The sequence below is a fragment of the Rana temporaria genome, chromosome 4 (genome assembly GCF_905171775.1).
Source record: "Rana temporaria chromosome 4, aRanTem1.1, whole genome shotgun sequence".
NCBI lineage: Eukaryota > Metazoa > Chordata > Amphibia > Anura > Ranidae > Rana > Rana temporaria.
This window is the reverse complement of record NC_053492.1, coordinates 216,438,868-216,466,147: the sequence shown is the minus strand read 5'-3', so window position 1 is coordinate 216,466,147 and position 27,280 is coordinate 216,438,868. Positions and strand designations below refer to the sequence as shown.

General features: G+C 43.9%; 1 protein-coding gene across 4 annotated transcripts in view; it reads right to left on the bottom strand.

Annotated features, from left to right (window-relative positions):
- The window catches only part of FAM83B (family with sequence similarity 83 member B), a 166,749-nt gene that overhangs the window by 9,525 nt on the left and 129,944 nt on the right, over positions 1-27,280 (bottom strand). For all 4 annotated transcript variants that reach the window (XM_040349844.1, XM_040349843.1, XM_040349845.1 and 1 more), the window contains one exon: positions 2,330-2,494. In XM_040349844.1, coding sequence (XP_040205778.1) covers positions 2,330-2,494 — 165 coding nt within the window. The remainder of the gene's footprint in view (positions 1-2,329; positions 2,495-27,280) is intronic.

Genomic DNA, 27,280 nt, shown 5'->3' with positions numbered 1-27,280 from the left:
GCTAAGAAATGCAGACCATTCTAATGATAAAATAAACAACTATATTTATAAAATATGTTTGCATTAATTTAGGGGGCGTTACATTTTTTTTATAATTGTACATATAGGAGAACTGCCAATTCCCTTGTGCTGGTGAATAATATGCAGTCTGGTAACATACATTTTGTCTTTTAAATATTCCTTGAATCCTTAAAGTGGAAGTCCATGCAAAAACTAAAATCTCTGCATCTATAGCCACTATAGCCACCAACATTTTAACACTAGCCTCTCTAGTCCTGTAAAAATAAAATCACTATACATACCCTTTCTGAAGCCAATTCGACCCGATCAACCCAAGCGAAAGCTCTGCAGAGTACACGTCCGACAACGGCTGTAAAATGAATGGGAAGTGACATCACCCATAGAGTTACTATGGGGCTTCCGTTGACGGATATGTTCTCTGCACCCGTGACCACAGCCATGCCCAGGTTGACAGCTCAACGTGGGATCAGAGCTTCCGCCGCTGGAGATTGGTGCAGATCTCCTGCATAAAAAGGTATGTATACAGATTTTTTTCATTTCAGGGCTAGAGATTTTAGTGTTAGAATGTTGACGGCTATACAGTAGACACAGGGATTCTCGTTTTTGCATGGACTTCCACTTTAAAGATATATTTACACAGTGCAAGCATTAATATTCATGATGACTTACTCTGGAATCACACATGAAGCTGTACCTGGAGTAGCTCAGAACCTGCAAGTAGGACGTTCTACTTGGCAACAAAAGTGCTGCCATGTTTGCAGTGTGTATGTATCTTGACATAGAGACTTCTGGATGTTGAGAGCACACTCTTTTTTGAAGGGACATTTTGATGCCATCATACAGTAATTAGTTTGATTGCAAATATCTGTGATTGTGTCAAAGTGTTTTTTATTGTGTTTAAGTCTACATCAAAGCGATAATATATTCTGTAATATGTACTATTTACCTATACAATGCTGTTAAGTGTTACCATTATAAAGTGTACACTGAAAATAATGTAAAAAGCATAGCAATACAAGCTATTCCATAAACTATGTTTTACAGACACTGTGGTGTACTTATAGTTTCTGTATTGATACGTGTAATTATCTCCATAGGATAAATTGATCCTACTGTGGTAGCAAGATTTAAGGTACAACGTAAATGATATAAAATACATTATGAACTGTTATGCATGCTGAACTGAAACAGAGAACAAGAATACAGTTTTATGCAACTGGTTACAGTAGGAACTGTGCTGCAGTTCGTAGGCTTGATTAGGTAATGTTCAATTATCGAGTTTACATTATAAGTTTTATCACAGTTGCATGATGTTTGGGTGCATGTGAGTAACAGGAATTAATGTTAATAAACTATGCAGGGCTCGTTTTCCTCCACAAGATGGTAGCAGCAGGTGTGCTTGTTGTTGGAATTGAACTTAGATTGCAGAACACTAAGAAATGTAGTTTGGGCAGAGAACAACGCCATTACCACTGTTGGGAAGATAACTACTATACCCAAGTGCACCTAGGAGCAGGAGGCATGGATACAAGGGTGTATAAAAAGGAAAACCTGGGAAGCAAGAGGGGGGAGTTTGAGATAGTCGCCAACTGGAGAGCTGCTGCATTATGGGAGGTGCTGTTTAGGACTCTCTGGGGAAGAAAAAATGGTTGATCTAGTGCTGAGCACTGCTGTATCTTGACACAGACTGCTGAACTGAGCAAGACAAAGCCTGCACTGTTGGCTGCCCGGGTGCTAGTTTAAATCACCAACCAGTGATCTAAGTCACTGCTGTCTAGGCCTGATGCAGGAGTAAGGGAGGTGTCACACTGCTTCTATAGCCATCATTTTTTCCTGCCAAATAGATAAAGAGCTTGAAAGGGAGGGCCCTCCAAAATCTTGGCAAGTTGCTAAGGGATATCCCAAGGGAGAGCGGTGAGAGGGTCAAAGACCCACAGTTAAGCTGGAATACTGACATTATTTATACTGTTCACTCGCAAATTGTTTGTGTTTTCAAACACATAAGTGCCCTAGTATTCTGTTATTGCTGAACTATGTCCAACTTAGGCTTAGTCCTCATTGTGAGAGCTCCCAGGTGACATATCCCATACTCAGGTATGTTTACCCATGTGCTGCAGTTCATCTTAAGAGGAGAGTTATAGATAGTGAGGTTTCAACTTTAATCTGTGAGAGCCTCCATGCTGGAGCATATAAAGCACTGGATAAATTGAGGCCAGGAAAGCCTGAAGGAAACCCATTCCTGTTCTGTTATCCACATGTATGCTGTTTCACATATTTAAGTGTTTGCAGAAACATTATGTTAACTTACCCTAAGCCTTTGAACTTGTATGCCTTGCTTTTCAGCCATTTTCAGAAAATGAGGAAAGTTCACATCGTCAAGAAGAAGGTAAACAGGAACTCCTCTAGTTGATGCCTCCACGACTTCTCTGAATATGTCAATATCAGTAAACATATCCATAACAATGGCAATCACCTGTAATAACAAAGGACAATAACATAAGAATTTAATTTTGGACTGTAAGTAATTAAAAATGCCTTATTCAATATGATGAATAGATTTGTTTTAATGTGAAGGTATTAAATAGTAATTTATAAAAAAAAAAATCAAAAAATAAACTGATAAATCTATTTTGTCTGTGAACTGACTATATACTGAATATCTCCCAAGATATTTATTTATAATACAATATAGAGAATCAATCATGGGAGTATAGCATTAGCATTATGTATACTGTATATCTCCTGGCAGATTTGGGCAGAACAGGGAGTTCACACTAACTACAGTAAGTTTCAGGGAAATCTAAGAAGCTGGTATGTGGTTTAATTTGAGCCTTATGAGGTATTACATTTTATTGCCATTGACTCCTAAAGTACAGATAAAGCAGAAAAAAAATGAAAAATAAATAAATAAAGAGGAGCATGGGGTTTTCTTTTAACATTCTGTCTTTAATAATGTGACGTGTCATACAACACTGACAATTTCATGATCGAGTCCTATCCTGTCATGTATACTGGAGAGAGATAAAATTGACGATATTTTTTTGGAAATTAAGAAAAGCCGGTTCACTAATATAAATTTTTGCTGTGAAGTGCAAAAACTATACAATCCTACAATCATTTAGTTTTTAGGATATTCATTACTGCATCAATAAATGGCTACATTAGCATACCCACAATATATTGTGGTGGATCACTTTAAAAATATCTGTAAGCATTAAATCAGACATTTATGAAAAAAAAAAAAATTCAAACACTATTTGTGCAACCACCTTGAATGAGTATTGATTAATATATATTCTATCCTTAGAGGGGTATACAGAAAATAGATACCTTTTTTCTTATTTATCACATATTACATACCCATCACCACTACTACTATCACCACATTAACCACTTGACACCCGCCCGCCGTAAAATGACGGCGGGCGGAATGCTCTATTGTTCAGACAGGACGTCATATGACGTCCTGTCATTTAAAGCCTCTAGGGCGCGCGCGCGCACACCCGTCGCATCACTGGGAACACAGTGCGCGTGCCCGGCGGCCGCGATGGCCGCCGGGCACCCGCGATTGCCCAGTAACTGAGCAGGGACGTGGAGCTCTGTGTGTAAACACAGAGCTCCACGTCCTGTCAGGGAGAGAGGAGACCGATCTGTGTTCCTTGTACATAGGGACACAGATTGGTCACCTCTCCCAGTCACCCCCCTCCACACACAGTTAGAACACACCCAGGAAACACATTTAACCCCTTCCTCGCCCCCTAGTGGTTAACCCCTTCCCTGCCAGTCACATTTATACAGTAATCAATGCATATTTATAGCACTGTTCACTGTATAAATGTGAATGGTCCCAAAAATGTGTCAAAAGTGTCCGATGTGCCCGCTATAATGTCGCAGTCCCGAAAAAAAAACGCAGATCCTAGTAAAAAAAAAATAAAAAAAAATCATTATGTCCCCTATTTTGTAGGCAATATAACTTTTGCGCAAACCAGGTTATTGCAATTTTTTTTTTTTTAACAAAAATATGTCGAATAATACATATCGGCCCAAACTGAGAAAAAAAATATTTTTAAAAAAAATGTGATATTTATTAGCAAAAAGTAAAAAATATTGTGTTTTTTTTCAAAATGTACGCTCTTTTTTTGTTTATAACCCCAAAAATAAAAACCGCACAGGCGATCAAATACCACCAAAAGAAAGCTATATTTGTGGGGAAAAAAAAGGACGTCAATTTTGTTTGGGAGCACGACCGCGCAATTGTCAGTTAAAGCGACGCAGTGGCGGAAGCTGAAATCTTGTCTGGGCAGGAAGGGGGTGTATGTGGACAGTAGGCAAGTGGTTAACAGAAATGAGTATATAAGTGATTGCAAATATTTGCTACCAAAACACTTTGTGATTTAATGCTTTTCAAAATTACCTTTCCATTTCAATCTACAGCTAAACAATGATTTTCTAAATCTTTTCAGAAATGTGATGTCACTTTCTTACAATCATGGTAACAATGGAACCAAGTAGTAGGATGTTTTGTTACAAATCATCCCTAGAAGTTTAATTTTCTCCTTGTGTGATTGGTTACCTCCTTTTCTGAGAAGTTGCGAAAACAGAACATGAGGTACCCACCAAGAGACATAGTATGCTGCCTGGTCAATTTTGTGCAAAAAGAGGACATACTGCGCTTAGCACGCAACCAAGCTAACCTGGAATATGAGGGAGCTCGCATCCAGTTATACCAAGACCTATCAGCCATCACATTGCAGCATAGAAGAGATCTGCGCCCATTGCTACAACTCTTACGTGATAGGCACATATTGTATAAATGGAAGTTTCCGTTTTGTCTTCAAGCCACAGCTGGGAACAGATCTGCCTCTCTGAGAACACCTGCTGACCTGCAACAGTTTTGTGACACATTGGGCATCCCTGTTGCCAACGTCCCTGACTGGTATGGCACGTTCTCCCAACCTGACCCTTGGATCCCCACCAGGATGGATGACACCCCAAGATCGCAGAGGAGCAGGCAGAGACGACGCAGGCCTTCCGAGACTTCTCCACACAGAGCTCGAGGAGACATGGAGACGGAAGAGAGCCCCCGGGCGTCGCCGTCCTCGGTACGACGGCGGACGGAGAATTAGGTTCACTTTGGAGACTGTGGTAGGCTGATCCCATTTCCTGGCATATATTCCCCCCCCCCCCACTTACACACACTTGGGCATTGTAGCTCACAAACTGAACACATGGTCACCCCAGACCTGCTTCATCTTGAACTCCCATATACTCCTGAGCTTTGTAGCCTGTAGGTAGAACCTGGATAGCCGCCTATGCTGACTGGCGGAAATTTTGGGGAGAAGAGGATGAACTCGCCCCGTGCTATGGGGTACTGACTGGTAAATCTGGGGTGTCCACTCCGACCACTTCTTCCCCCCCTCTCACATGTGTAACAGAGCCCAGTATCCGGGAGGTGAGCTAACACCTTCCGTGCTCATGTCCCCTCCTTGTGGCAATGCGAGATCATCTAGGCACAAGGACTGCAAACCTGCTGGAGGAGGGGTATACTACTGGCCTATATTCTGACACTACCATCTTGCCTCCTGAGGGAATCTCTGCACCTTTGGACAATCATTGCTCACTTCCCTCACGAATATGTGGGTCAAGGGGGGTACATAAGCATAAGTATATTTTGATGCTCTACTATTGTATCTGATGACTCATATGGGAGTTCCCTAGACCCCCTTCCCTCTCCCTCCCCCCCCTCCTCTCCCCCTAAACTCCCTTTTTCCCTCCCCCTCCTCTATCCCTTCTCCCTTCCCCTTCTTCCTACTTACCCTCTCCCCCCCTCCCCCTCCTTTGTTTTTTTTTTTTTTTTTTTTTTTTTTCAGGGGTGACCATGTCATGAATACACTATTGAAATATCTATGATGATAACTTTCATGCTTGGGGATGGCAGCATATGATGTAAGGACCAGCCTACAATAACTTTATTGTGTCCTAACTTGATATTGTGATTCTTAGGTGGGACCCTTGCGGTGCCTCTAGATTTCCGTCCTCAGAGGAGTCGAGGTGGCACAGCAGGAGGCCCTAAACGCAATCATATTTGTGCAGGATGAGTAGATTTATGGAGTCATCTGAGTATGGCTAATTTGATGCATATTGACGGGGATCTGCATTTGTGCTATCGCCCCTGCGGGGGTCGCCTATAGAAGTTTATACAAAATAAGGGTGCTTTTATAGTTATGTTATACAGTTAATTTAAGGTTCACTATGGTTATATTCCGCGATCACTGTGCAGATGTCCTATGTACAGAATATGCTCCCTCAGTGAGTGAAGTTATGAGGTTGGTATTAACGTTCAAATTCCCAACATACATAACGGTCACTCACGTGGGGAAGGGCATCCAGGCGTTATTCAGGGTAGTTCAAGTTGCTCAGGTTTTTCATGTTTTTAAATCCAGTTTCCATACCTACCTTTGGGATAGGTTTAACGAACCATATGAGAGCTTTGGGAGTTGCCGTGGGGAGTCCTTCTCCTTTTGAGATGGGTGCCCTCACAATGCAACCTTCTTACTCTGGTATTCGCTGAAGGGTTCTTCTTTTTTTTTTTGGATCAGGTACGATCCCATATTAGTCTTGGGGATCTGGACGGCGGGTCCAGTAAGTCAGTTCAGGTACAGGTTCACATTCCCACCTCAAGTGAGGCTGGATCTCCCTTGTTCCCTCCGGAATAGTACTGGGTTTTCTACTTTTTGGATCGCCCTTTACCCTATATAGGTAGTTCAGCGGGACTTGGATTACCTCCGGTTTTTCTCCTAGGTCTCTTATTAGGGATCTTCTTCTCTCTATTTCTTTCCTTCTCTCCCCCCCCCCTTTTTTTTTTTTTTTTTTTTACTTGTTGTCTGTCTGTTTGTGTTACCCCTTCCTCCCCCTCACCCTCTCCGTCTATTTCTTGGAACACAGATATATATTCATACACTAAACGCTCATGGCTTCCATAATGCAGTCTGCAGCTCCTCTATCGCTCAAGATTCTATCGGTGAATGCTAAAGGCCTTAACATTCCTGAGAAACGTTCAAGCTTTCTCGCAGAAGCACGTAGACAAAAGGCTCAGGTAGTCTTCTTTCAGGAGACGCATTTCAAAACAAATAGTATACAGCGTCTTACCGACAAAAGATATTCTGAGGTCTTTCATGCGACTTGTGCTGAGTCTAAGACGAAGGGGGTAGCGATCTTACTAGCAAAATCAATGGCATTCCGTCTCTCTGACCAGATGGTTGACCCGGGGGGCAGATTCATTTTTATTAAAGGGATGTGGAAAGACAAACCGCTGACATTTGCTAACATATATTGCCCTAACTCCAGACAGATATCCTTTTTGAAGGATATCCTTGCGAAGCTTACTGCTTTCAAATCGGGTCTCTTGATCCTCGGGGGGGATTTCAACATGGCTCTTGACCCGACCCTTGACACATCCACAGGAGCCTCGTCCCTCCCCTTCTCAGCTCTGAGGCAAGCGAAACGAGGTCTGGCCTCTTTAGCTCTACATGATACGTGGCGCACCCTGAATCCCAAAGGTAGGGACTACACGTTTTTCTCGTCCCCGCACCAGCGATATTCGAGATTGGATTATCTCTTTCTTTCCCAAAAAGACCTTTCGTATTTGCAGGATGCGACGATTGAGAACCTGGTTTTATCGGACCATCATCCTGTTACTCTATCCTTACGATTCCCTCAAAGAGAACCTTTCACGAAGGTTTGGAGACTAGATGCCTCCTTGCTTACAGATGTGGCGAATGTGGCGTCTTTGAAACAGTCAATTGGAGAATACTTCCTCCATAACGACACGCCTGATGTGTCGCCCATGACTCAATGGGAAGCACACAAATGTGTGGTGAGGGGACATCTGCTCTCCATGGCAGCGAGAAGGAAAAGGGAACATATGGCCCTCATTCAGGAGCTTACAGATAAAATTGCAAGGCTTGAAACGCAACACAAAGGCTCCCGAGCTATAGAGGTGGCGGATGAGCTAGCGGAAACAAGAACACTCTTACGAGAAGAACTGTTTAAAAAGGCACGCAAACGCATAATGCTATCGCAGAAACTTTTTTACGAACACGGCAACAAGCCAGGTAAGCTGCTGGCAAGGTTTACGCAAAAACGTGTTCTGACTTCCACTGTTCATCATCTGAAAGATAAACAGGGTAAGATCCATACTAAAACAGAAGATATTCCTCGTCAATTTCAAGAATATTATAACACGTTATATAACATTGGGGAGAAGGAGAAAGGAGTGGGGTCATTGGCTGCTAGGGAGTTCCTGATAAAAGACTTTCTAAGCACATACTGTCCCAGAGCACTGTCTGCAGAGGATCGACAAATATTAGAGTCACCGTTATCATCTGAGGAATGGGTAGAAGCCCTAAAAGCCACCAAACCAGGCAAGAGTCCAGGCCCGGATGGCCTAACGGCGCAATATTACAAGTGCTTCTCTGACCTCCTAGTACCGGGCTTCCTTAAAGCTTTTAATTCCTTGACGACTTCCTCTTCCAACTCTACCTCTTTGTTAGAGGCGTATATCGCAGTTATACCTAAAGAGGGTAAAGACCCCTCCGACGTGGCGAACTACAGGCCGATATCACTCCTAAACGTCGACGTGAAAATCTTTTCAAAAATCTTGGCGACTCGACTAGCCTTTTATGTCCCGGCGTGGGTAGGTCTAGACCAGGTGGGCTTTGTCCCTGGCAGAGAGGCCAGGGACAACACCATAAAGGCCATTAATTTACATCATTGGCTTACCTCCACAGACAATGAGGGATTCTTTTTATCACTGGATGCGGAGAAGGCCTTTGACCGGGTGGCCTGGGACTACATGCACTCGGTTCTAGAGGCCCTGGGTCTTGGGACCAAATTGAGGGCCCTTATTGGAGCTCTCTACGCAAATCCCCGAGCTAGGGTCCGGGTCAATGGTCACCTGTCAGAGGCCTTCTCCATCCATAATGGCACCAGGCAAGGGTGCCCCCTCTCTCCTATACTATACATCCTCACGCTGGAACCCCTACTCCGCTGCATTCGGGCACACCCTGACATTACAGGGATTAAATTACCCCAAAAAGAATATAAGCTAGCGGCCTTTGCCGATGACATCTTGCTTTTTCTTTCCTCCCCTCTAATATCCTTACCTAACTTACTACAAGTGTTTGAACAATTTCGTTTCATTTCATACTTGAAAATTAACTACTCAAAGTCGTTTGCTCTCAATGTCTCGCTCTCTTCATCACTAGTTCTCCGCTGTCAAGAAAATTTCCCATTTCGCTGGAAATCTGACGATATCACTTACTTGGGTATCCGGCTCCCGGGAAAACTTTCAGAACTCTACGAAAAGAACTTTGCGCCCGAACTGAAGGCCATACAACAAGATTTGACCCAATGGGACTCTCCAGTAATCTCCTGGTTCGGACGAGCCGCCATTTTGAAAATGACGGTTCTCCCCCGTATGCTGTACAAACTCCAGACGATTCCGATCGCGCTCCCGCCCTTTTTCTTCACCACATATAAAAGGATATGTAGGAAGTTCCTTTGGGGGTCCAAAGCGCCCAGAATTAGCTGGACGAAACTCGTCTTGCCCAAAATAGAAGGAGGCATCAGTCTCCCGGACCTGCAGAAATATTACTGGGCCACGCACTTAACGCGTGTGGTAGATTGGCGGATACACACGCGATGTAAAGACTGGGTAAGGTTGGAAAACCAGATAACAGAAGCGCACCTAGGAAAATTGCCTTGGATATCTAAGAGACACTGGACACCTGATGTCCTGTCCCATCCACTTGTAGGGGCAACCTTATTGGCATATACGAAGACATGTCATAAATTCGAAATATCGCAGACAGATTGTAGACTAACCCCTATTAGGGGTAATCCGGACTTTATCCCGGGACGAGAAGATAGCTTCTTGGCGGCTGAATGGCCACATACGGATATGCTGGCCAAGCATTTTTTCTCAGGAGATAGGTTTTTATCCTTGAAAGACCTTGAGAAGATGTCTCTTACAAAGAAGTTTCCCTTCTATGCATATCTCCAACTGAGACACTATCTAGATACTCCAAAGTTCAGGGGTAGCCTCACGAAACCGCCCACAGTGCTGGAATCACTATGCTCCAGTAAGTTGCCTCAGAGACATGTGATCTCGATGATCTATGCATCCATGTTTAAGGAACCCTTTCTGGGTATGCAGGCAGAACAGGCCTCCTGGGAAACCCGGCTGGGCAGACCAGTTGAAAGGAAAGACTGGGAAAGGATCAATTGGCTTATCTTTAAAGGCTCACTAAATGTGGGCATTCAGGAAAATGGATACAAGCTTAGGACACGATGGTATAGGACGCCAGATATCGTACATAAATTTTCTCCCTCGATAACGGATAGATGCTGGAGATGTGGACGGGCTCTAGGCACTTTCCTCCACATTTGGTGGGAATGCTCCCTGATTCAATCATTCTGGCAAAAGGTACATGATGTGACGACAGCAGTTTCTTCGCTCCCCCTGGAGTTCTCACCAGCACAATATCTTCTTCATTTATCAAAGATTAACAAAAAACGGTATCGCGACTCGATAGCGATACATATGATCAATGCCGCTAGACTATGTGTTCCTGTACATTGGAGAGCCACAATGCCACCCACTATCAAAGAATGGATGGCACGCATTGACCATATTGCAGCGATAGAGGAATTGATAGGCATTGCACATGACAAGATTTCCAAATATACTCCTGTCTGGAATGCGTGGTTCGAATTTCGGAACACCACGGAGTACCAAATCCTTATACGGAATACGGGCTGATTGAGAACCTGTGATACTGCCACTTTGTGGCCCTGTTGAAGTGAAGTAGACGGTGAGGGTAATGAAACCCCCCCACCAACCCCCTTTTACAAATATATATTTTCAGGAAACCCCCCCCCCCCCCCACACTCCCCCCCCCCTTTTTTTTTTTTTTTCTCTCTCCTTCTCTCCCTCTTTCCGTTTCCTTTTCTTTCTCTCTATTTTCCTCCTCCTCTTTTCACCTATTGAAGCTGGATGTGGGGAGTGGACGGGGTCTCCACTGGTAGGCCCCCTCCCCCTTCCCACTTGAATTAAGAAGAACGAAATGACAAATAGGAGATGTAGACCAATAGACAGGGTTGTCAGGTTAACTGTGGTCTCTGGGAGTCCACGGAAGCCCTTTTTATTGGGAACGATTAGATATGTTACCCCTGAGCCACTTTACTGTACATCTTCTTCAGGTACGGGGTATGGTAGAGATGTCTTATAAAGATTTTGTGATTGTTCTCTGATACATGCCTTGCATACCTAAACTGTACCTTTAATCCTCCTGTAAACGTTTTGTTACATATCCTCTTGTAAAAATTGGGCTTTTCTATGCGTTGCCCTCTGAGGCTATGTTTGTACCATTGTATTTGCCTTTCTTTTTTAATAAATTCTTCATGGATTAAAAAAAGAACATGAGGTAACATTTCATGCACTCAAATACTGCCCTTTACCATGCTGTAAAACAGCATTTGGCTTCTGCTTTTTCCCTTGGACACCACACACAGCATACCTCCCATTTGGTTAGTAGGTAACACATCCAGGACATCATTCTCTCCACTTTTCACCATCTCACTTTTTACTTTTGGGCCCAGCAAATTATTTTTTGTGGGAGCTCCTTCACCTGTTTTGCCCTTCTCCGATTCCTGGTATCTGGTCTATTTCATACACCTTCATGCACTATTTCCCCTTTCCCTATCTAGAGATCTCACGCACTGTTGTTTAACATATATAACTTTTTTCATTTACTTTTTACTGCCCCAATTTGGTTTTTGCGATCACACATGTTCACCCATATATCACAGCCTGATGTATGACCATCATTTGGAGGGTTGCCTACCACGTCATTGTGGGTTCTGTTTATGCATTATGTATTCGATTATATTCCAATTATGTATGTGCTATCAACATTTGGGTTTTTTCTATGTGTATTATGTGCTATAAATTTTTTGGATTATTTATGGATTTTGTATTTATGTATTAATAAAGTTTTTAATTTAATATTTAACGTTATGCAGGTATTTAATTATGTGTGTAGTTTATTCATTTTCTATTGAATATTAATTAATATGAGGCAAATGTCCTACTTTTTTACACATATTGATATGTTAACTATTAACTCCACATAACATTTGACCCTCCACGTACTTCATTTAAAGTCCTGCTTCCTTGTTCTCTTTTGTATATTCAAACAGGGATGGAGGCTGATGATAATGTCATCTCCTCATATAAAGTCCCATAGACCCCTCTTTTAGAAACTACTATCACCACATTAACAGAAATAAGCAAGGAGTAATGGAATAACAGTTAATGCAGAATTGGCATTGAGTGACCCCAATATTTTATATAAGTGATGGATATATTCGCTACCAAAACACTTTGTGATTTGATGCTTTTCAAAATTACTTTCCATTTCGGACTGCAGGTAAACAATGATTTTCTAAATCTTGACAGAAATGTTGATGTCACTTTTTGGCAATCATGGTAACAATGGAACCAAGTGGTAGGAGTTTTTTTTTATAAATCATCCCTAGAAGTCAAATTTTCTCCTTGTGTGATTGGCTACCTCCGAGGAGTTCCGGAAAGAGTACATGAGGTAACAGTCCATGCCTTCAAATACTGCCCTTTATGATGATGTAGGTAATTGTTTTTATATAGCAAACTGACTTTCTCAGCAGTCTGCAAAACAAATTTACTGCCTGGGTAGCCAGAGAATAGAAGCAAGTAAGAATCTACAATTAATTTTGCCAAGACCCCTGCATTGTATATAATAGGCCTGGAGAGAACTGTGTTTCTTAACAAATGTAGCGTTTCACCTTAAAATGTCTTTGTATACTGGAAAGGCATTATATTTCGAAAATACAATTTCCTTGAAATTGCATATTGAATAGGATTTAAACACATAGCCCTAACTAAAAAAAGTATTCAATGTAATGTTACCCAGTTAACTGGCTTTCTTTTTAAATGCCCTAGCAGTTTAGTAAAAAACAAATTTACAAGCTTGTGTTTGAATGTAAAATAAATGAAATGGAATGGAATCCAAAGCCGTCCTCCTCCACGCTATGGAAAAACAAATATTTGTGTTTGTTCTACCTAAAACATTTTTATAAGTGTTTCTGAATAGGATATTTAAAGCCCCATCATCTTTTTCCTTTTTCTTTTTTTTTTTCAGACTAGCAGGCGGTGTCTTAGGTAATTTTTTTTTTTTTTAAACTTGCTTCCTTTTGGATCATGAGGGTTTTTCTGATGTATTATTGGTATCGAGGTGGGAGGGCATGTATATTTGTAAGAGAGGGAAGAATGATCTTGGTGGGTGGAGTAGGGGACATGCTTCTATTCGTGTATGATGTATGCCTTGAAGGAATCAACCTCTATCTGTGCACTGGAGAGTTGTACTGTCTGTCTAAATTTGTTTTTGTATCAATAAAAACCTTTCTGATTTAAAAAAAAAAACTTGCTTCTTAAATTTGTTTTCACCTGTAGACTCTGTCTTGACCTTTAAATAAAATCATTCTGCATGTCATTTACACATCTTACACTGATAAAAATTATTATGTTGGCTTGTAATTTTAACATAAAATTTGTATAATTTTCAACAAATAAATAAATGTTAATTAATTTACTTTGATATTTTAAGTACCTTTCATAATTTTCATTCGTTGTTAAAACACACCTTTTACATTTACAAAAATAATGTATAATATTGAGTAATTTAGACAAAACTTTTTAAGGTATGTGTATTTCCATATTCTAATTGAGTTACATTTACTTAAAAAAAATATCTTTTCATTTGACTGAAATTGAACCAGATGTTTGCCAAACCTGAAACCGCATGAGTTTTGATGCTGTAATTTTAAAGAGTTTGACATCTTTTGGAACTTTGAAAGCCTGCACAAGGCAGTTCCCAAACGTTTAGGGCCCATCAGGACAAAAGAGCGCCACCAGTGACAAGAATTTTTCCAAGTCACTACAAAGCCATGCAATGGCATTGAAAGGTAAGAATGAACATTGAACAAATTATCTTTCATAGGCTTTAAATGTTGCTTAACATACCATCCAAAATGTTTATTTTATTTGCCGATTAATATATTTATAATAAATGGACATACGACCGTTGTATACACCTATTGACACAAAAATGTATGTTTCTGCCATTCGGTTTTGAAGTTATTGCATATTCAAATCTAGATTATGAAACCTCAAGCCCCACCCAATTTACGCCCCATGTTATTAAAATTCAAAAACAAAGATAGCATTGTTGTGATGCAAAAATGAACATTTATGCAGTTTGGTTTCAGAGATATTACAGGTTTACCCTGCCCAATTTTTACTCCATGCTATTCAATTTAAAAAAATAATTATACCATTTGTTTGTGCTAATTTGTGCCACAAAAATGAATGTTTCAGCTGAGTCGGTTTTTGAGATATTGGAATTCAATTCAGATTATGTAACAACAAGCCCTGCCCACTTTGCACCTAACGTTATTAAAATGTAAAAACAAAGATAACATTAGTTTGCACTGCATCTTTGCTGATGTGTGCTGCAAAAACTAACATATGTGCTGGTTTGGTTTCTGAGATAATGTGCATTATAGTTGATGAAACCTCGGCCACTTTGCACCACATTTTATTGCATTTTAAAAACAATTATACCTGCCAGGACCTGGGACCTCAGCTGTGTCTGGCAATGACTCTTGTACAATGACCTGTACAATTTCTTGCATGATCTTGCTGTGAATTTTATTTACCTTGAACTGTGAACTCTTTTCTCCTCCCACGAACTTCCTGATTTAAGCCATGTCTCTGCACTTCCTGATTGCCAGAATATTGTGCCTTCTCCAGCCAATATCTGGCTTTTTTTTCTCCTACTGCTCTCTGTATCTTTGCAACATTTGGCTTGCTTCTCCAATACGCTTCTGCTTAATCCCAACTTGCAACTATTTGTTACCAACCTTTGGCTTGTTCCTCGACTATGCTTCTGCTTGATCCATATGTGCTATATCTGCTATTGGGCCCCAGCTTGCTCACCACCTGGTGGGGCGATCCTGAGGACCGCAACCTGGGGCTAACATGCAGCAAAATCCATCTCCACCATCAGGAGCTCTGGTGAACACTAGTTAGTACTTAGATTCCACACCTTAAGTGAGCCTGTGACATCTACCAGGGTGACCTGCCTGTGTTCCTATCCTGCTGGTTCATGTGTGAGCTTCCACTGCTATAGCAACTGGTCTTCAAGCCTGATCCCTTGATCGTGACAATACCATTTGTTTGTGTTGATTTGTACCACAAAAACAAACTGTTCGGTTTTTGAGACATTGGACATTCAACGTTCACACTTTAAAGTCCAAATTACTTTTCTAAAAGGCTTTTTAGTTTTTTATGGTGTGGTGGGGGTTTCCCTGTTAGGTTTTTATGCTCTCTATGTCTATATCAGGGAGATCCATACACAATATTATCAAAAGTATTGGGATGCGTGCCTTTACAAGCACATGAACTTTAATGGCATCCCAGTCTTAGTCTGTAGGGTTCAATATTGAGTTGGCCCACCCTTTGCAAATATAACAGCTTTAACTCTTCTGGGAAGGCTGTCCAAAAGGTTTAGGAATGTGTCTATGGGAATGTTTGACCATTTTTCCAGAACTGCATTTGTGAGGTCAGGCACTGATGTTGGACAAGAAGGCCTGGCTCGCAGTCTCAGCTCTAATTCATCCCAAAGGTGTTCTATCGAGTTGAGGTCAGTACTCTGTGCAGGCCAGTCAAGTTCCTCCACCCCAAATTCGCTCATCCATGTCCACGTCCAACATCAGGTCCTGACCTCATAAATGCAATTCTGAAAGAATCGTCAGATATTCCCATAGACACACTCCTAAACCTCCTCGACAACCTTCCCTGAAGAGTTGAAGCTGTTATAGCTGCAAAGGGTGGGCCAACTCCATATTGAACCCTACCAACTTAGACTGGGATGTCATTTAAGTTCATGTGCGTGTAAATACAGAATACTTTATTAATCCCAAAGGGAATTGGGACATTTTTACAAAGACACACTTAACAAAGACAACACAAGATCACAATAATAAACTAAACAAGATGCAAAAACACAACCAATAACAGCCACCAAATAACAAATAAAAACTATGCGACAAATAAAACATCAATACGATTAAAATACAACATAGAATACATAACATAGATTAAAATAACAGGAAAACTAATAAAAAACAAATAATACACCACTCTCTCTAACATCACCACAAATAATACCGACACAATACCAACATACTATATTAACCACTTCCCACCCAAGGACGTCATATGACGTCCTGGACTTTCAGTGTGGATATCTGAAAGATGCCTGCAACTACAGGCATCATTCAGATATTCATCTCTTCAGCCAGCGATCCTGTGCACCATAAGAATGATCATAGCGGCATTTCCACCACATGATCGTTCTTATAGGCAACGGGAGGGGACGCCCCCCCTCCCGCCTCCATCCGGTGCTTCTCTGGGCTCTCCCGTGCCAGGAGAAATGATCTGCCGGCGCCGGATGGGAGGCATAGAGATGACTGGTGACCAGATGGTCACCAGTCATCTCTATGATCGTTGGATGCCCGGGTACGATGTTATGACATCAGGCCCGGGTACCGGAATGTAAACAAGGCCGCAATTGCGGCTGTAAGCATGAGATCTGTGAATTTTTTTTCACAATCTCATGCTTTCCAGCCTGGAGGAGAGATGTGGGGTCTTATTGACAATGCATCTCTCCATAAAGAGTACCTGTCACGAACCATTCCTAGGAATAAAAGTGATCAAAAAAATGTAAAAAAAGTGTAAAAATAAAATAAATTAAGTAAAATATATATATATATTTTTTTAAACGCCCCTGTCCCTGGTAGCTCGCGCTCAGAAGCGAACACATGTAAGTCCCGCCCACATATGTAAACGCCGTTCAAACCACACATGTGAGGTATTGCCGCATGCGTTAGAGCACCAGCAACAATTCTAGCACTAGACCTCCTCTGTAACTCTAAACTGGTAACCTGTAAAAAAAAATAAACAATGCCTATGGAGATTTTTAAGTACTGAAGTTTGGCGCCATTCCATGAGTGTGCGCAATTTTAAAGTATGACATATTAGGTATCTATTTACTCAGCGTAACTTCATCTTTCACATTATACAAAAAAATTGGGCTAACTTTACTGTTTTGTTATTTTTTAATTCATGAAACCGGTTTTTCCCCAAAAAAAGGGTGTTTGAAAAATGATTGCGCAAATACCATGCAAGATAAAAAGTTGCAATTACCGCCATTTTATTCCCTAAACAAAAACCATATATAGTGTTTGGGAGTTCTGAGTAAATTTCTAGCAAAAAAAAATATGATTTTTGCATGTAGGAGAGAAGTGTCAAAATAGGCCCGGTATGGAAGTGGTTAACAACGCAAAATCCAGATCATAAACCAGAATTAAATCTTCACCTCCAGCCCTCACAGAAAATAAATATATATCTTGATGGCCACAGGCAAAAATGATTTCCTGTGTCGCTCTGTGGTGCATTGTGGTTGTAAGAATCTGTCACTGATGGTACTCTGCAAACTGACCAGTGTATTGTGGAGTGGGTGAGAGGAGTTGTCCAAGATTGAACGTAACTTGAATAACATTCTCCTTTTCAACAATGTTGGGCTTGTGAATCAGTTTATTGAGTCTGTTGGTGCCAGACACCCTAAGCCTGTTTCCCCAGCATGTCACTGCATATAGGAGAATGCTGGCCACCACAGACTCATAAAACATCTTCACGATCATCAGGCAGATTTTAAAGGCACCTCAAAAAGTAGAAGTGGCTCTGGCCCTTCCTATAGAGCACCTCAGTGTTCTAGCTCCAGTCTAGCTTATTATCTGCGCCCCCAGATACTTGTAACTCTCTACTACCTCCACATCCACTCTTCGGAAATTGGGGTCACTGGTGGCAGTCGTCCCAATACTTTTGACAATATGGTGTATGTCCTGGTAACCACTGTGATGGGAACTGGATGTTGGGGAAAAATCCAACATTTCTAGTTGTCATCCCATCAGAACAAAAAAAAGATTTAAAATCTTCTAATGGGTAAACTTGCTCTAGTGACAACTATTTAAGAGGTGATTTGTCTAAAGTTGCCATTCCTGCCACTTCCTATAGTGTTTACAAGACAGAAAGGAAAATCACCTTAATGGTAAGAAAAAAAAAACTCAGGGGTTAAAACCATTTTCTACTCTATTCAACAAGAAACAAATTGCTTTAGATATATTGAATGTTTAGCTCACCCAGGCAGTGTGAGTCACATACAGTATTTCTAAAGCAATTTGTTTCTTGTTGAATAGAGTAGAACATGGTTTTAACCCCTAAGGTTTTTTGTTTTGTTTTTGTTTTTTTAACATTAAGGTGATTTTCCTTTACTTTCTGTCTTGTAAACACAATAGAAAGTGACAGGAATGACAACGTCAGACAAATAAAAGTTGTCATTAGAGCAAGTGTACCCATTAGAAGATTTTCAATCTGTTTTTGTTCTGATGACAACTTGAAATTTTGGATTTTTCCCTAACATCCAGTTCCCATCACTGTGGTTATCAGGATATACACTAAATTGGCAAAAGTGAGAGGTTTTTATTCTACCTCAAGGACACTTTCACACTTTCACACTAAAGTACTGGCCGCATTAGCAGCACTTTTTAGGTACTCGTGGGGCATTTTAACCTCCGCTAGCGGCTGAAAAAGGGTTAAAAGCACCACGACTGAAGCGCTTTGCAGGTGCTTCACCAGCGCTGGCCATTGATTTTAATGGCAGGAGCAGTTTAGGAGCACTAAATACAGTGCTCCCGAACTGCCCCAAAGATGCTGCTTGAAGGACTTTTTTTCCAGTCCTGCAAGAGTACCGCCCCAGTGGCACTGGGGCTGCAGAAAAGGCAGTTTACAGGTGCTTTTCAGGCACTATTGTTAACGCAAAAGCACCTGTAAAATGCCTCAGTGTGAAAGTGGCCTAAAGGACAATTGTCCATGGTTGAACACTCATGTGCTCTCATCACAGGGATGTAGTTTGCTATAAGTGATCGCACACCCAGTAAAGAATAGGTAATTTTATATAGTCTTCAGCAGACCTTTTCAAATGTCATGGAAAAAACATATATTTAAAATTGTATTTCAGTGTCTTCGTCCTACCTTTATTTTAATTGAGCAAGGTTGTTGCAATTGTACATGAACCAATACATTGACGAAGAACAGTGTGACAGAAACACATACTCATTAGAGTTTAACATTGAATGCACATATCTGCATTGGATATGTATGTTGTAAGATTTAATTTCACATTTACGAGTTGCAAGCTTTTGTCATGTCCATGTGTGCTTCCATGAATGTGAATGAGTGCTATATCTAAAATGTGTATGTATTTATTGTTTTTTGCACTATAAATAAGTAAAAAATATGAAACTATGAAGGCCCCCTTCTTCAAATAAAGCATGATCAGCAACAGTGGAGGTGGTGGTGGGGGTAATGGGATGAGTGGCAGTGATGGAAGAGAATGGGATGAGTGGCAGTGCTGGAAGGGAATGGGATGAGTGGCAGTGCAGGTAGGGAATGGGATGAGTGGCAGTGCTGGTTGGGAATGGAATGAGTGCCAATTCTGGGGGGTAATCAGTGGCAGTGATGGGGGGCTTATGGAATCAGTGGCAGTGCTGGGGGGTTAATGGGATCAGTGGCAGTGGTGTTGATAGGGGGGGCAAGTGGCACTGCTGGTAGGAAATGGGATAAGTAACAGTGCTGTTGGGGGATAGGATGAGTGGCAGTGCTGGTGGGTGATCAGTGGCAGTGCTGGGGGGTTGATGGGATCCGTGGCAGTGGTGGTGGGGCGGGGGACGTGTGGCACTGCTGGTAGGAAATGGGATAAGTGACAGTGCTGTTGGGCGATAGGATAAGTGGCAGTGCTGGTGGGTGATCAGCTTATGGTGCTCACTCACCATACTTTATCTATGAGGAAGCAGCATTGGCATCCATATTAACTTAAATTTTCCTCATCTACTAACTTAAGGGTAGGTGTTCTGTCCACAGAAATTCCACAGAAATTAACTGGGCAGGACTAATAACTTTGCTTCAGATTTTAGTGTAACATAAGTAGAGTGTAAAGGAAGCTATGAGTTGCTGGATTTCTGGCATAATTAGCAGGTATTTCTCTGTACTTGCAGCTTCCCCCACATGACACATTCACCGATCACCACTGTGTACGGTACTAATGACAGCTTGGGTCTGCCTGTCACACAGGGTGGGCACCAGCACAAGGCAGGGGGGATTGTAAAATCCAAATCTCCAGCCACATACTGGGGATTTAGATTTTTAAAGGTGCTGCAGTACTATGTTTTTAACACACTCTCGGCGGCTATATGTGCTTCAGTAAAGCTGACTATTGGCTTTCAATGTGGAAGTGATGCAAGCGGCTGTTAGACCGATGATCACTTCCACAATATTCCGCCCTCCCCTGCAAGATCCCTCCGCCATGTTTACCAGGCTCCGTTATCCCACTTGCATGCCCGGTGAGGGCATGGGGGCTCCAGGGAGGAGGGCCAGAGCTCCACGGACATCCATACACTTAGCCTCCCTCCTGAGCAAAGACCAGGAAGTATGTATGACGTCACTTAATGTCCTGCCAGAACTGCGCCCCCCTGCATGCCCGATGTGACGCGCATCAGGCACATTCTGTGATTGCTGTGTCCTTCAGACACAGCTGATCACAGATCGAGGTTAAGGGCCATTAACAGTGGCCCTTTACCATGTTATTAACTGTGTCCAATCACAGCTGGTAACAATGTAAACACACTTGCCGGTTAACAGCATTACTTTCCTAACGCTGTCACAACGTGAGGCGAGAAGAGCCGGTAACCGGCAAGTGTGAAAGCGGACAGCTACACTGATAATCAGGGTACTGATCATCAGTGTCCTGATGATCAGTGCAGCCCCAACAGTGCCTATTAGTGCTGCAATCAGTCTCCATCAGTGTATCCTATCAATGCCTCCTCATTAGCCACCCATCAGTGCCGTCTATCAATGTCCATCAGTGCCACATATCACTGCAGCCTCATCAGTACTGCCTCATCATTGCCCATAATTAAATACCACCAAAAGAAAGCTTTAGCTGTTTGAAAAAACAATAAAAAAATGCATATGAGCACAATGTTGCATGACCGGGCGATTGTCATTCAAATTACAACAGTAGTGAAGGGAGGAAATTGTCCTGGGCAGGAAGGGGTTGAAAGTGTCCAGTAGGCAAGTGGTTAAACAAAGTGCAGTAATTAGCAAAATCTCTTTTCTGCACATTGAGACTTGCCAAACGTACTAGGCATGTACAACATAGCAAGCAACTGAATATTAACACAACGTTTTTGCCACTTCTGTTAAAATAATTCACTTAGTTTCACATAAAGGACTAGTGACCTGCTTACATTTTCAAACTAGTAACCCTACAAATGGATTTTCCCTATTTTCTCTGCTATATGATAATTACCAACTGGTAACATTCTGATGGGTATTTCTAACTAGTGATGTTACTAATAATCACAGACTAAAAACGTTGTTGACCGGGGGCGTGTCCTGGACGCGAACGAGGACGGACGCATTGGAGAAGAGCTCCTTTGGCCCGGACAAAATCCAATACCATCCGCGATCACCGTTGCGGTTTCTTGGCCCGAGACACATCAATCCGACAACCAGGGGCCCTCCTCAACAAGCATATACCAATCTGGAGACCCACGGCTAACCGCCCGCCTTGTAATTGATCTCGGGGCTGCAGACACCCAAAGACACGCCGCCGCCATCTTAAGGCCTACAAGCCTCCAGACCCAGCGCTCTCGATTACCTGGGGGACCACCGCCGGACCTGTTGGAGCTACGCCACACTCAGCCTGCATCCGGAGGCCTTCTAGACGGGATTACCCCTGCCTGGAGATCCACAGCGAGCAGCCCACCGTGTCTCCGGCTTCGCGGCTGTGTCCATCCACGGGCATACCGCCGCCATCTTGAGGCCTTAACGGCCGGAGCTAATCCTCCACACTCAGAAGGATACGGGACTGAATCACCACCACGAGACAAGTGACGCTCACCTCCGGACTCGTGCACTGTGACAACCCCCGGAGGTAAGCCTGTCAGAACCGCGCTCTCGGTCCGACGATCGCGGACCTCCGGCCATCTGTAAATCCAGGCCGCGGCTTGGGCCTACACGCGGCGACCATCTTGCCCCTCCTAATCGCTAGGCCAGCGCTACTCCTACCCTCGGCTGCAGATCCCTGGCCAGACACTCTCCCACAGACCCACCAGGATTACCCTCCCCACATCCTGTGCCCTGCAGTCCGGTCTGTGACACCCCCCCTAGAAGTGACTGCAGGCCCTGGTGAACCTCGGCAGCCATCTTGGTACACCCCAGCAGACTTTAGGCCTGAGATATGCTTCCATCCATAATGTAGTCTACCATGGGGGGTATGGCCTAGAGGGGACACGAGACGACCGCATGAATTGATAACTTCGGCATATTGAGGACGAACAGAAGCCTTTTTCTTTTGGGGACATAACTTACACTTCCGAATATGGGAAGAACACACAGGAGCACCTCAACCCCCCGATCATCAACGGAGAACGGATCGCAACTCGGATCCAACATACCGGAGATGTTCCGTACTCGGGCATCGACTCACTCTGCGGAGCTCCTGGCCTCCCAGACTTCCCTGTTACCACAGGCCCTATCTCCATCTCAACCAAGCAGGTCTATGGCACAGGGGACCGGAGATACCAGAAGCGCAGCGCCCAGCCTTCTTGATCTGCAAAGAGATCTACAGTCGGTTGCGCTAGACATTAAACACACCCTGACGGCGGCCATTTCTGATCTGAAAACCGACCTCCAGGCGATGGGGAATCGCCTGAAAGACGTGGAGGAAAACACACACCTCCAGGCAGCAGCAATAAGGCAAGTACAGAAGACCTACGACATGCATCTCCCCCACATGTTTGACCTGCACAGACATGTGGAAGACCTCGATAATAGAGGCCGCAGACACAATATTAGGGTGCGGGGCCTCCCCGAAGGGATCGACCAGGCCTCAATGCCCTTGGCAGTTTGCGCCATCTTTAATGACCTGCTCGAGCGACCTGCTGATACGCCCATCGAAATGGAAAGGATCCATCGTGCCCTGAGACCCCCACCCAGAGACACTGAACCACCCAGGGATATAGTGTGCTGCATAGTGAACTTCCCCCTGAAAGAAGAGATTCTTAAGAAAGCCAGAATCCGGGGACGTATTTTACACAATGGCGTAGACATAAAGTTGTTCCAGGACCTGTCCCAGATAACTTTGCAAACTAGGCGCTCCCTGCGCCCCCTGCTGGACACTCTTCGGGCACGGAATATTCAATATAGGTGGAAGTTTCCATTCTGCCTGTCTGCTACCTCCAGAGGGCGCACCGCTCTCCTACGTACACCGGAAGACCTTCCTGCCTTCTGTGAACAACTCGACATACCGCCCATCGACATCCCGGAATGGTACGCATTCTACTTTCCGACGGATCCGTGGAAACCAGTCTCACACGCTTCATCACCCAAAGCACAGCGCCAGAGGTCCAGACGCCGCAGACTGGACCCTTCATCTCCTGAGGACCGCCCATCCCGCCGCGACTTCCAGGCTCACCCTCCAGGTCATGCTGACACCCCGCGGAGGGGGAACCGAGACATGTGAGCACCTCAGTGTTCGGCTCAGGAACCGTGGTACCGTGAGTTAAACTGTTCCCTCATTTTTCCTGCTCCCACTATGCCTCACCTCACCTCTATCCTTGCAAGAGCTCATAGAACTACCCTAATTGGGATTTGCTCTGATTATACACCATGGGAGACGACCCTCTCCCAGGGTCTCATCCCTGTGGCCCAGACACGTCTTTATACGCAACAGAAACCTAGCGGAACTTTAGCTTGCTACCCAACAGGGCCCTACGAACTCTCATGTGGGTCAGCTTGCTCTTCTCCATGACATTGGGTGAACGGAGATGAGGCCTACTCTGATCCACCCGACATACACCCTGAACTAGACGCTCCCGAGCAATGACAGGAAGGGCTGCTCACTGACCCTTATGCCCCCTTTTTTGAATCCTTGTTTTGTCACATGATACCTACGCATAGACTCTGTGCCTGCTCAACCCTGCTGGGTAGCTACAGACCCTTACTACCTTGATTACGAACCCTGGGAGAGGCCTCGCTCACTCCCAGGCATACCTACTAAACCCTGAGGCTAGTTAAAGATTGGGATTGAGACAATTTTTGTTATCACCGTTATGATGCCCTTTAACCTTATTTCTCATTTTCAGGAAATGTTATGTTCTCAAACACGGTTACCTGTCCTACAACTCCAAGGCTGAGCTAAACTAAGTTGCAATAATCCAGGTTTCTAGTTTATGTTATGCATGTTAAAGTTATGCCTATGTTGACGCAAAAGTCGCCTGCCACCTCACAGCTAGGCCCACTAGTCTGACCCACACACCGGGGCTTCTGAAGGACTCCCCCACGCACTTCGTCTGTCACGCCCCTCCTAGGCCTCCTTCAACTCTCTTGACCCCATATGGTTTCCAAACTGCCTTGCACTGTTTTGTTACTCTTTAAGTAGCTTTGGTAAACCAATCTACATTTCCTTGTCGTCCTCCCTAATGCCAAGTCTCGGGCTCCCCTTTGGGTTTACTACCCCCACACAGTTGTCCAACAGGACTACAACTGACATTCCGGAACCCTCACCCTTCTTACCACACCCTCTTTCCATTCCCCCCCGATTAGGTGTCTCGGCTCGCCTCGCAGTCACCTCCGGATTTTTCCCCTTTACCCCCCTCTAAGACTGAGGGGACGTGATTACCGAGTTTCACATATAAACCCTCTCCCCCCCTTGTCTCATCTGTAGACTCGGGTTCCCAACCCATACCACTCGATTACCTGATTCCCCCCCCTCTTCTGCCTGTCCCCTACTACCTTTTAACCCCCCTCCTTGTCCTATCTACATCCCACGCAAACCAGACCCTCAATCCTCTCTTCCCCCTCTCCTTCTCCTTTCCCTCCTAGAGGGACGCTCCTTATCCTCCCCCAGCAGGGTCAAGGCTTTTCCCGAAAACCCTTTTGATCTCTAGAATCCCACGAAATGGATAGGTCCAACCGTTTATCTCTCAAATGCCTCTCTATGAATGTGAAGGGCCTTAACATCCCCGAGAAAAGGTCGAAAGTCCTTGCAGCCCTCTCCAAACACAAAGCACACTTTTTACTGCTTCAGGAGACGCATTTCAAGTCGGGATCAGTGCCAAAGCTTGCAAACCACATATACAAACAAGCCTGGCACTCCACGAACCCCTCCGCGAAGACCAAAGGGGTTTCTGTCCTCATTTCTAAGCATGCCGATTTCCGCCTGACTGACACTTTGATTGATCCAGAAGGCAGATTTATTTTCCTCAAAGGCAAATTCGCAGCTAAACCAGTCACCAGAGTTAACATTTACAGCCCCAACGAACACCAAGTTACATTCTTCAGGAGGATGGGAGATTTGCTCTCCACCTTCCAGGAGGGACTGTTGATCCTCGGTGGGAATTTTAACGCTTCGTTGAATCCCGCCCTAGATTCTTCCACTGGCTCCACCACACTCCCTTATCGAGCCCTACGCCAGATTAAGTTGCAGCTCCAGACCCTAACGCTACACGACACTTGGCGTACACTATTCCCAAATGTCAAAGACTACACATTCTACTCCTCACCTCATCAAAAATATTCAAGGATAGACTATTTCTTTCTCTCCCAAGCAGACTTATCATTTCTATCTCACGCCACTATAGAGCCAATGTTCTTATCCGATCACCATCCGATAACAGTGACACTTTCATTCCCGGAAGTTAACGTATCCACGAAAACTTGGCGCCTAAACCACTCTCTATTGAAGGACCCTGTTACAGTTGCCCAGATCAAGTCCCACATTCAAACTTACTTTCAGGAAAACTCTGATCCAGATGTTACACCTGTCATTCTATGGGAAGCGCACAAATGCGTAGTGAGGGGGAAACTTATAGCCTTGGCGACAGCTGCCAAAAGACAACACCAAGAGCGTGTCAGATCGCTCATCCAAACTATCAATAGATTAGAGAGAATACATAAACAAGCAGCCTCACAAACTGTCCTACAGGACTTGGTGCAGGCCAGATCTACACTCCTGGATGAACTCGGGAAACGTACGAGGAGGCGTTACATTTTGCAACAAAAAGTGTTCTATGAACACGGCAACAAAAGCGGCAGGATGTTGGCCCGCATGATACAGGTAGCCAGGCCTTCCTCTAAAATCCACCAAATTCAAGATAAACACGGGTCTCCTCTTTCTAAGAATGAGGACATAGCGAAACACTTTGAGAAATTCTATGCTAACCTTTACAATCTACCCCGAGCGAATCCAGGATGCGGCACTGCCTCCACCCGGGCCTCCCGAATACGGGATTTCCTGGCTGAGTACTGCCCCAAGCCCATTTCCTCACAACAAGCCAAAGCCCTTGAATCTCCCCTTTCCAAAGAGGAGCTTCACCTAGCCATAAAACAGATGAAAGTGGGGAAGAGTCCGGGGCCGGACGGCTTAACCCTGGTTTACTACAAAACATTTCAGGAGACCCTAAACCAGGAGATGCTCAAAATGTTTAACTCCCTAGCGGACCCTCAAACCCAGATGGGCAGGCTCCTAGAAGCTCACATAACAGTCATCCCTAAAGAGGGCAAGGATCCTTTACTAGCCGCAAACTACAGACCCATTTCCCTACTCAATGTAGACATAAAACTCTACGCAAAAATTTTAGCCAATCGACTGCTCCCTCTCATCCCGGGACTGGTCACGTTGGATCAAGTAGGGTTTGTACCAGGCAGGGAGGCCAGAGACAATTCCATACGCGCTCTTAACATACAACATTGGCTACAGACGTCGACAGCTAGGGGCTTCTTCCTATCCCTTGATGCGGAGAAGGCTTTGACAGGGTAGCCTGGGACTACATGCGGGAGGTCCTGAAAAGCATAGGCCTAATGCCTCGCATGGCCACGTATATTGACGCCCTCTATTCCAACCCGTCGGCCAGGGTAAAGACCAACGGCTTCCTGTCAAGCGCCTTCTCCATTAGCAACGGCACCCGTCAAGGATGC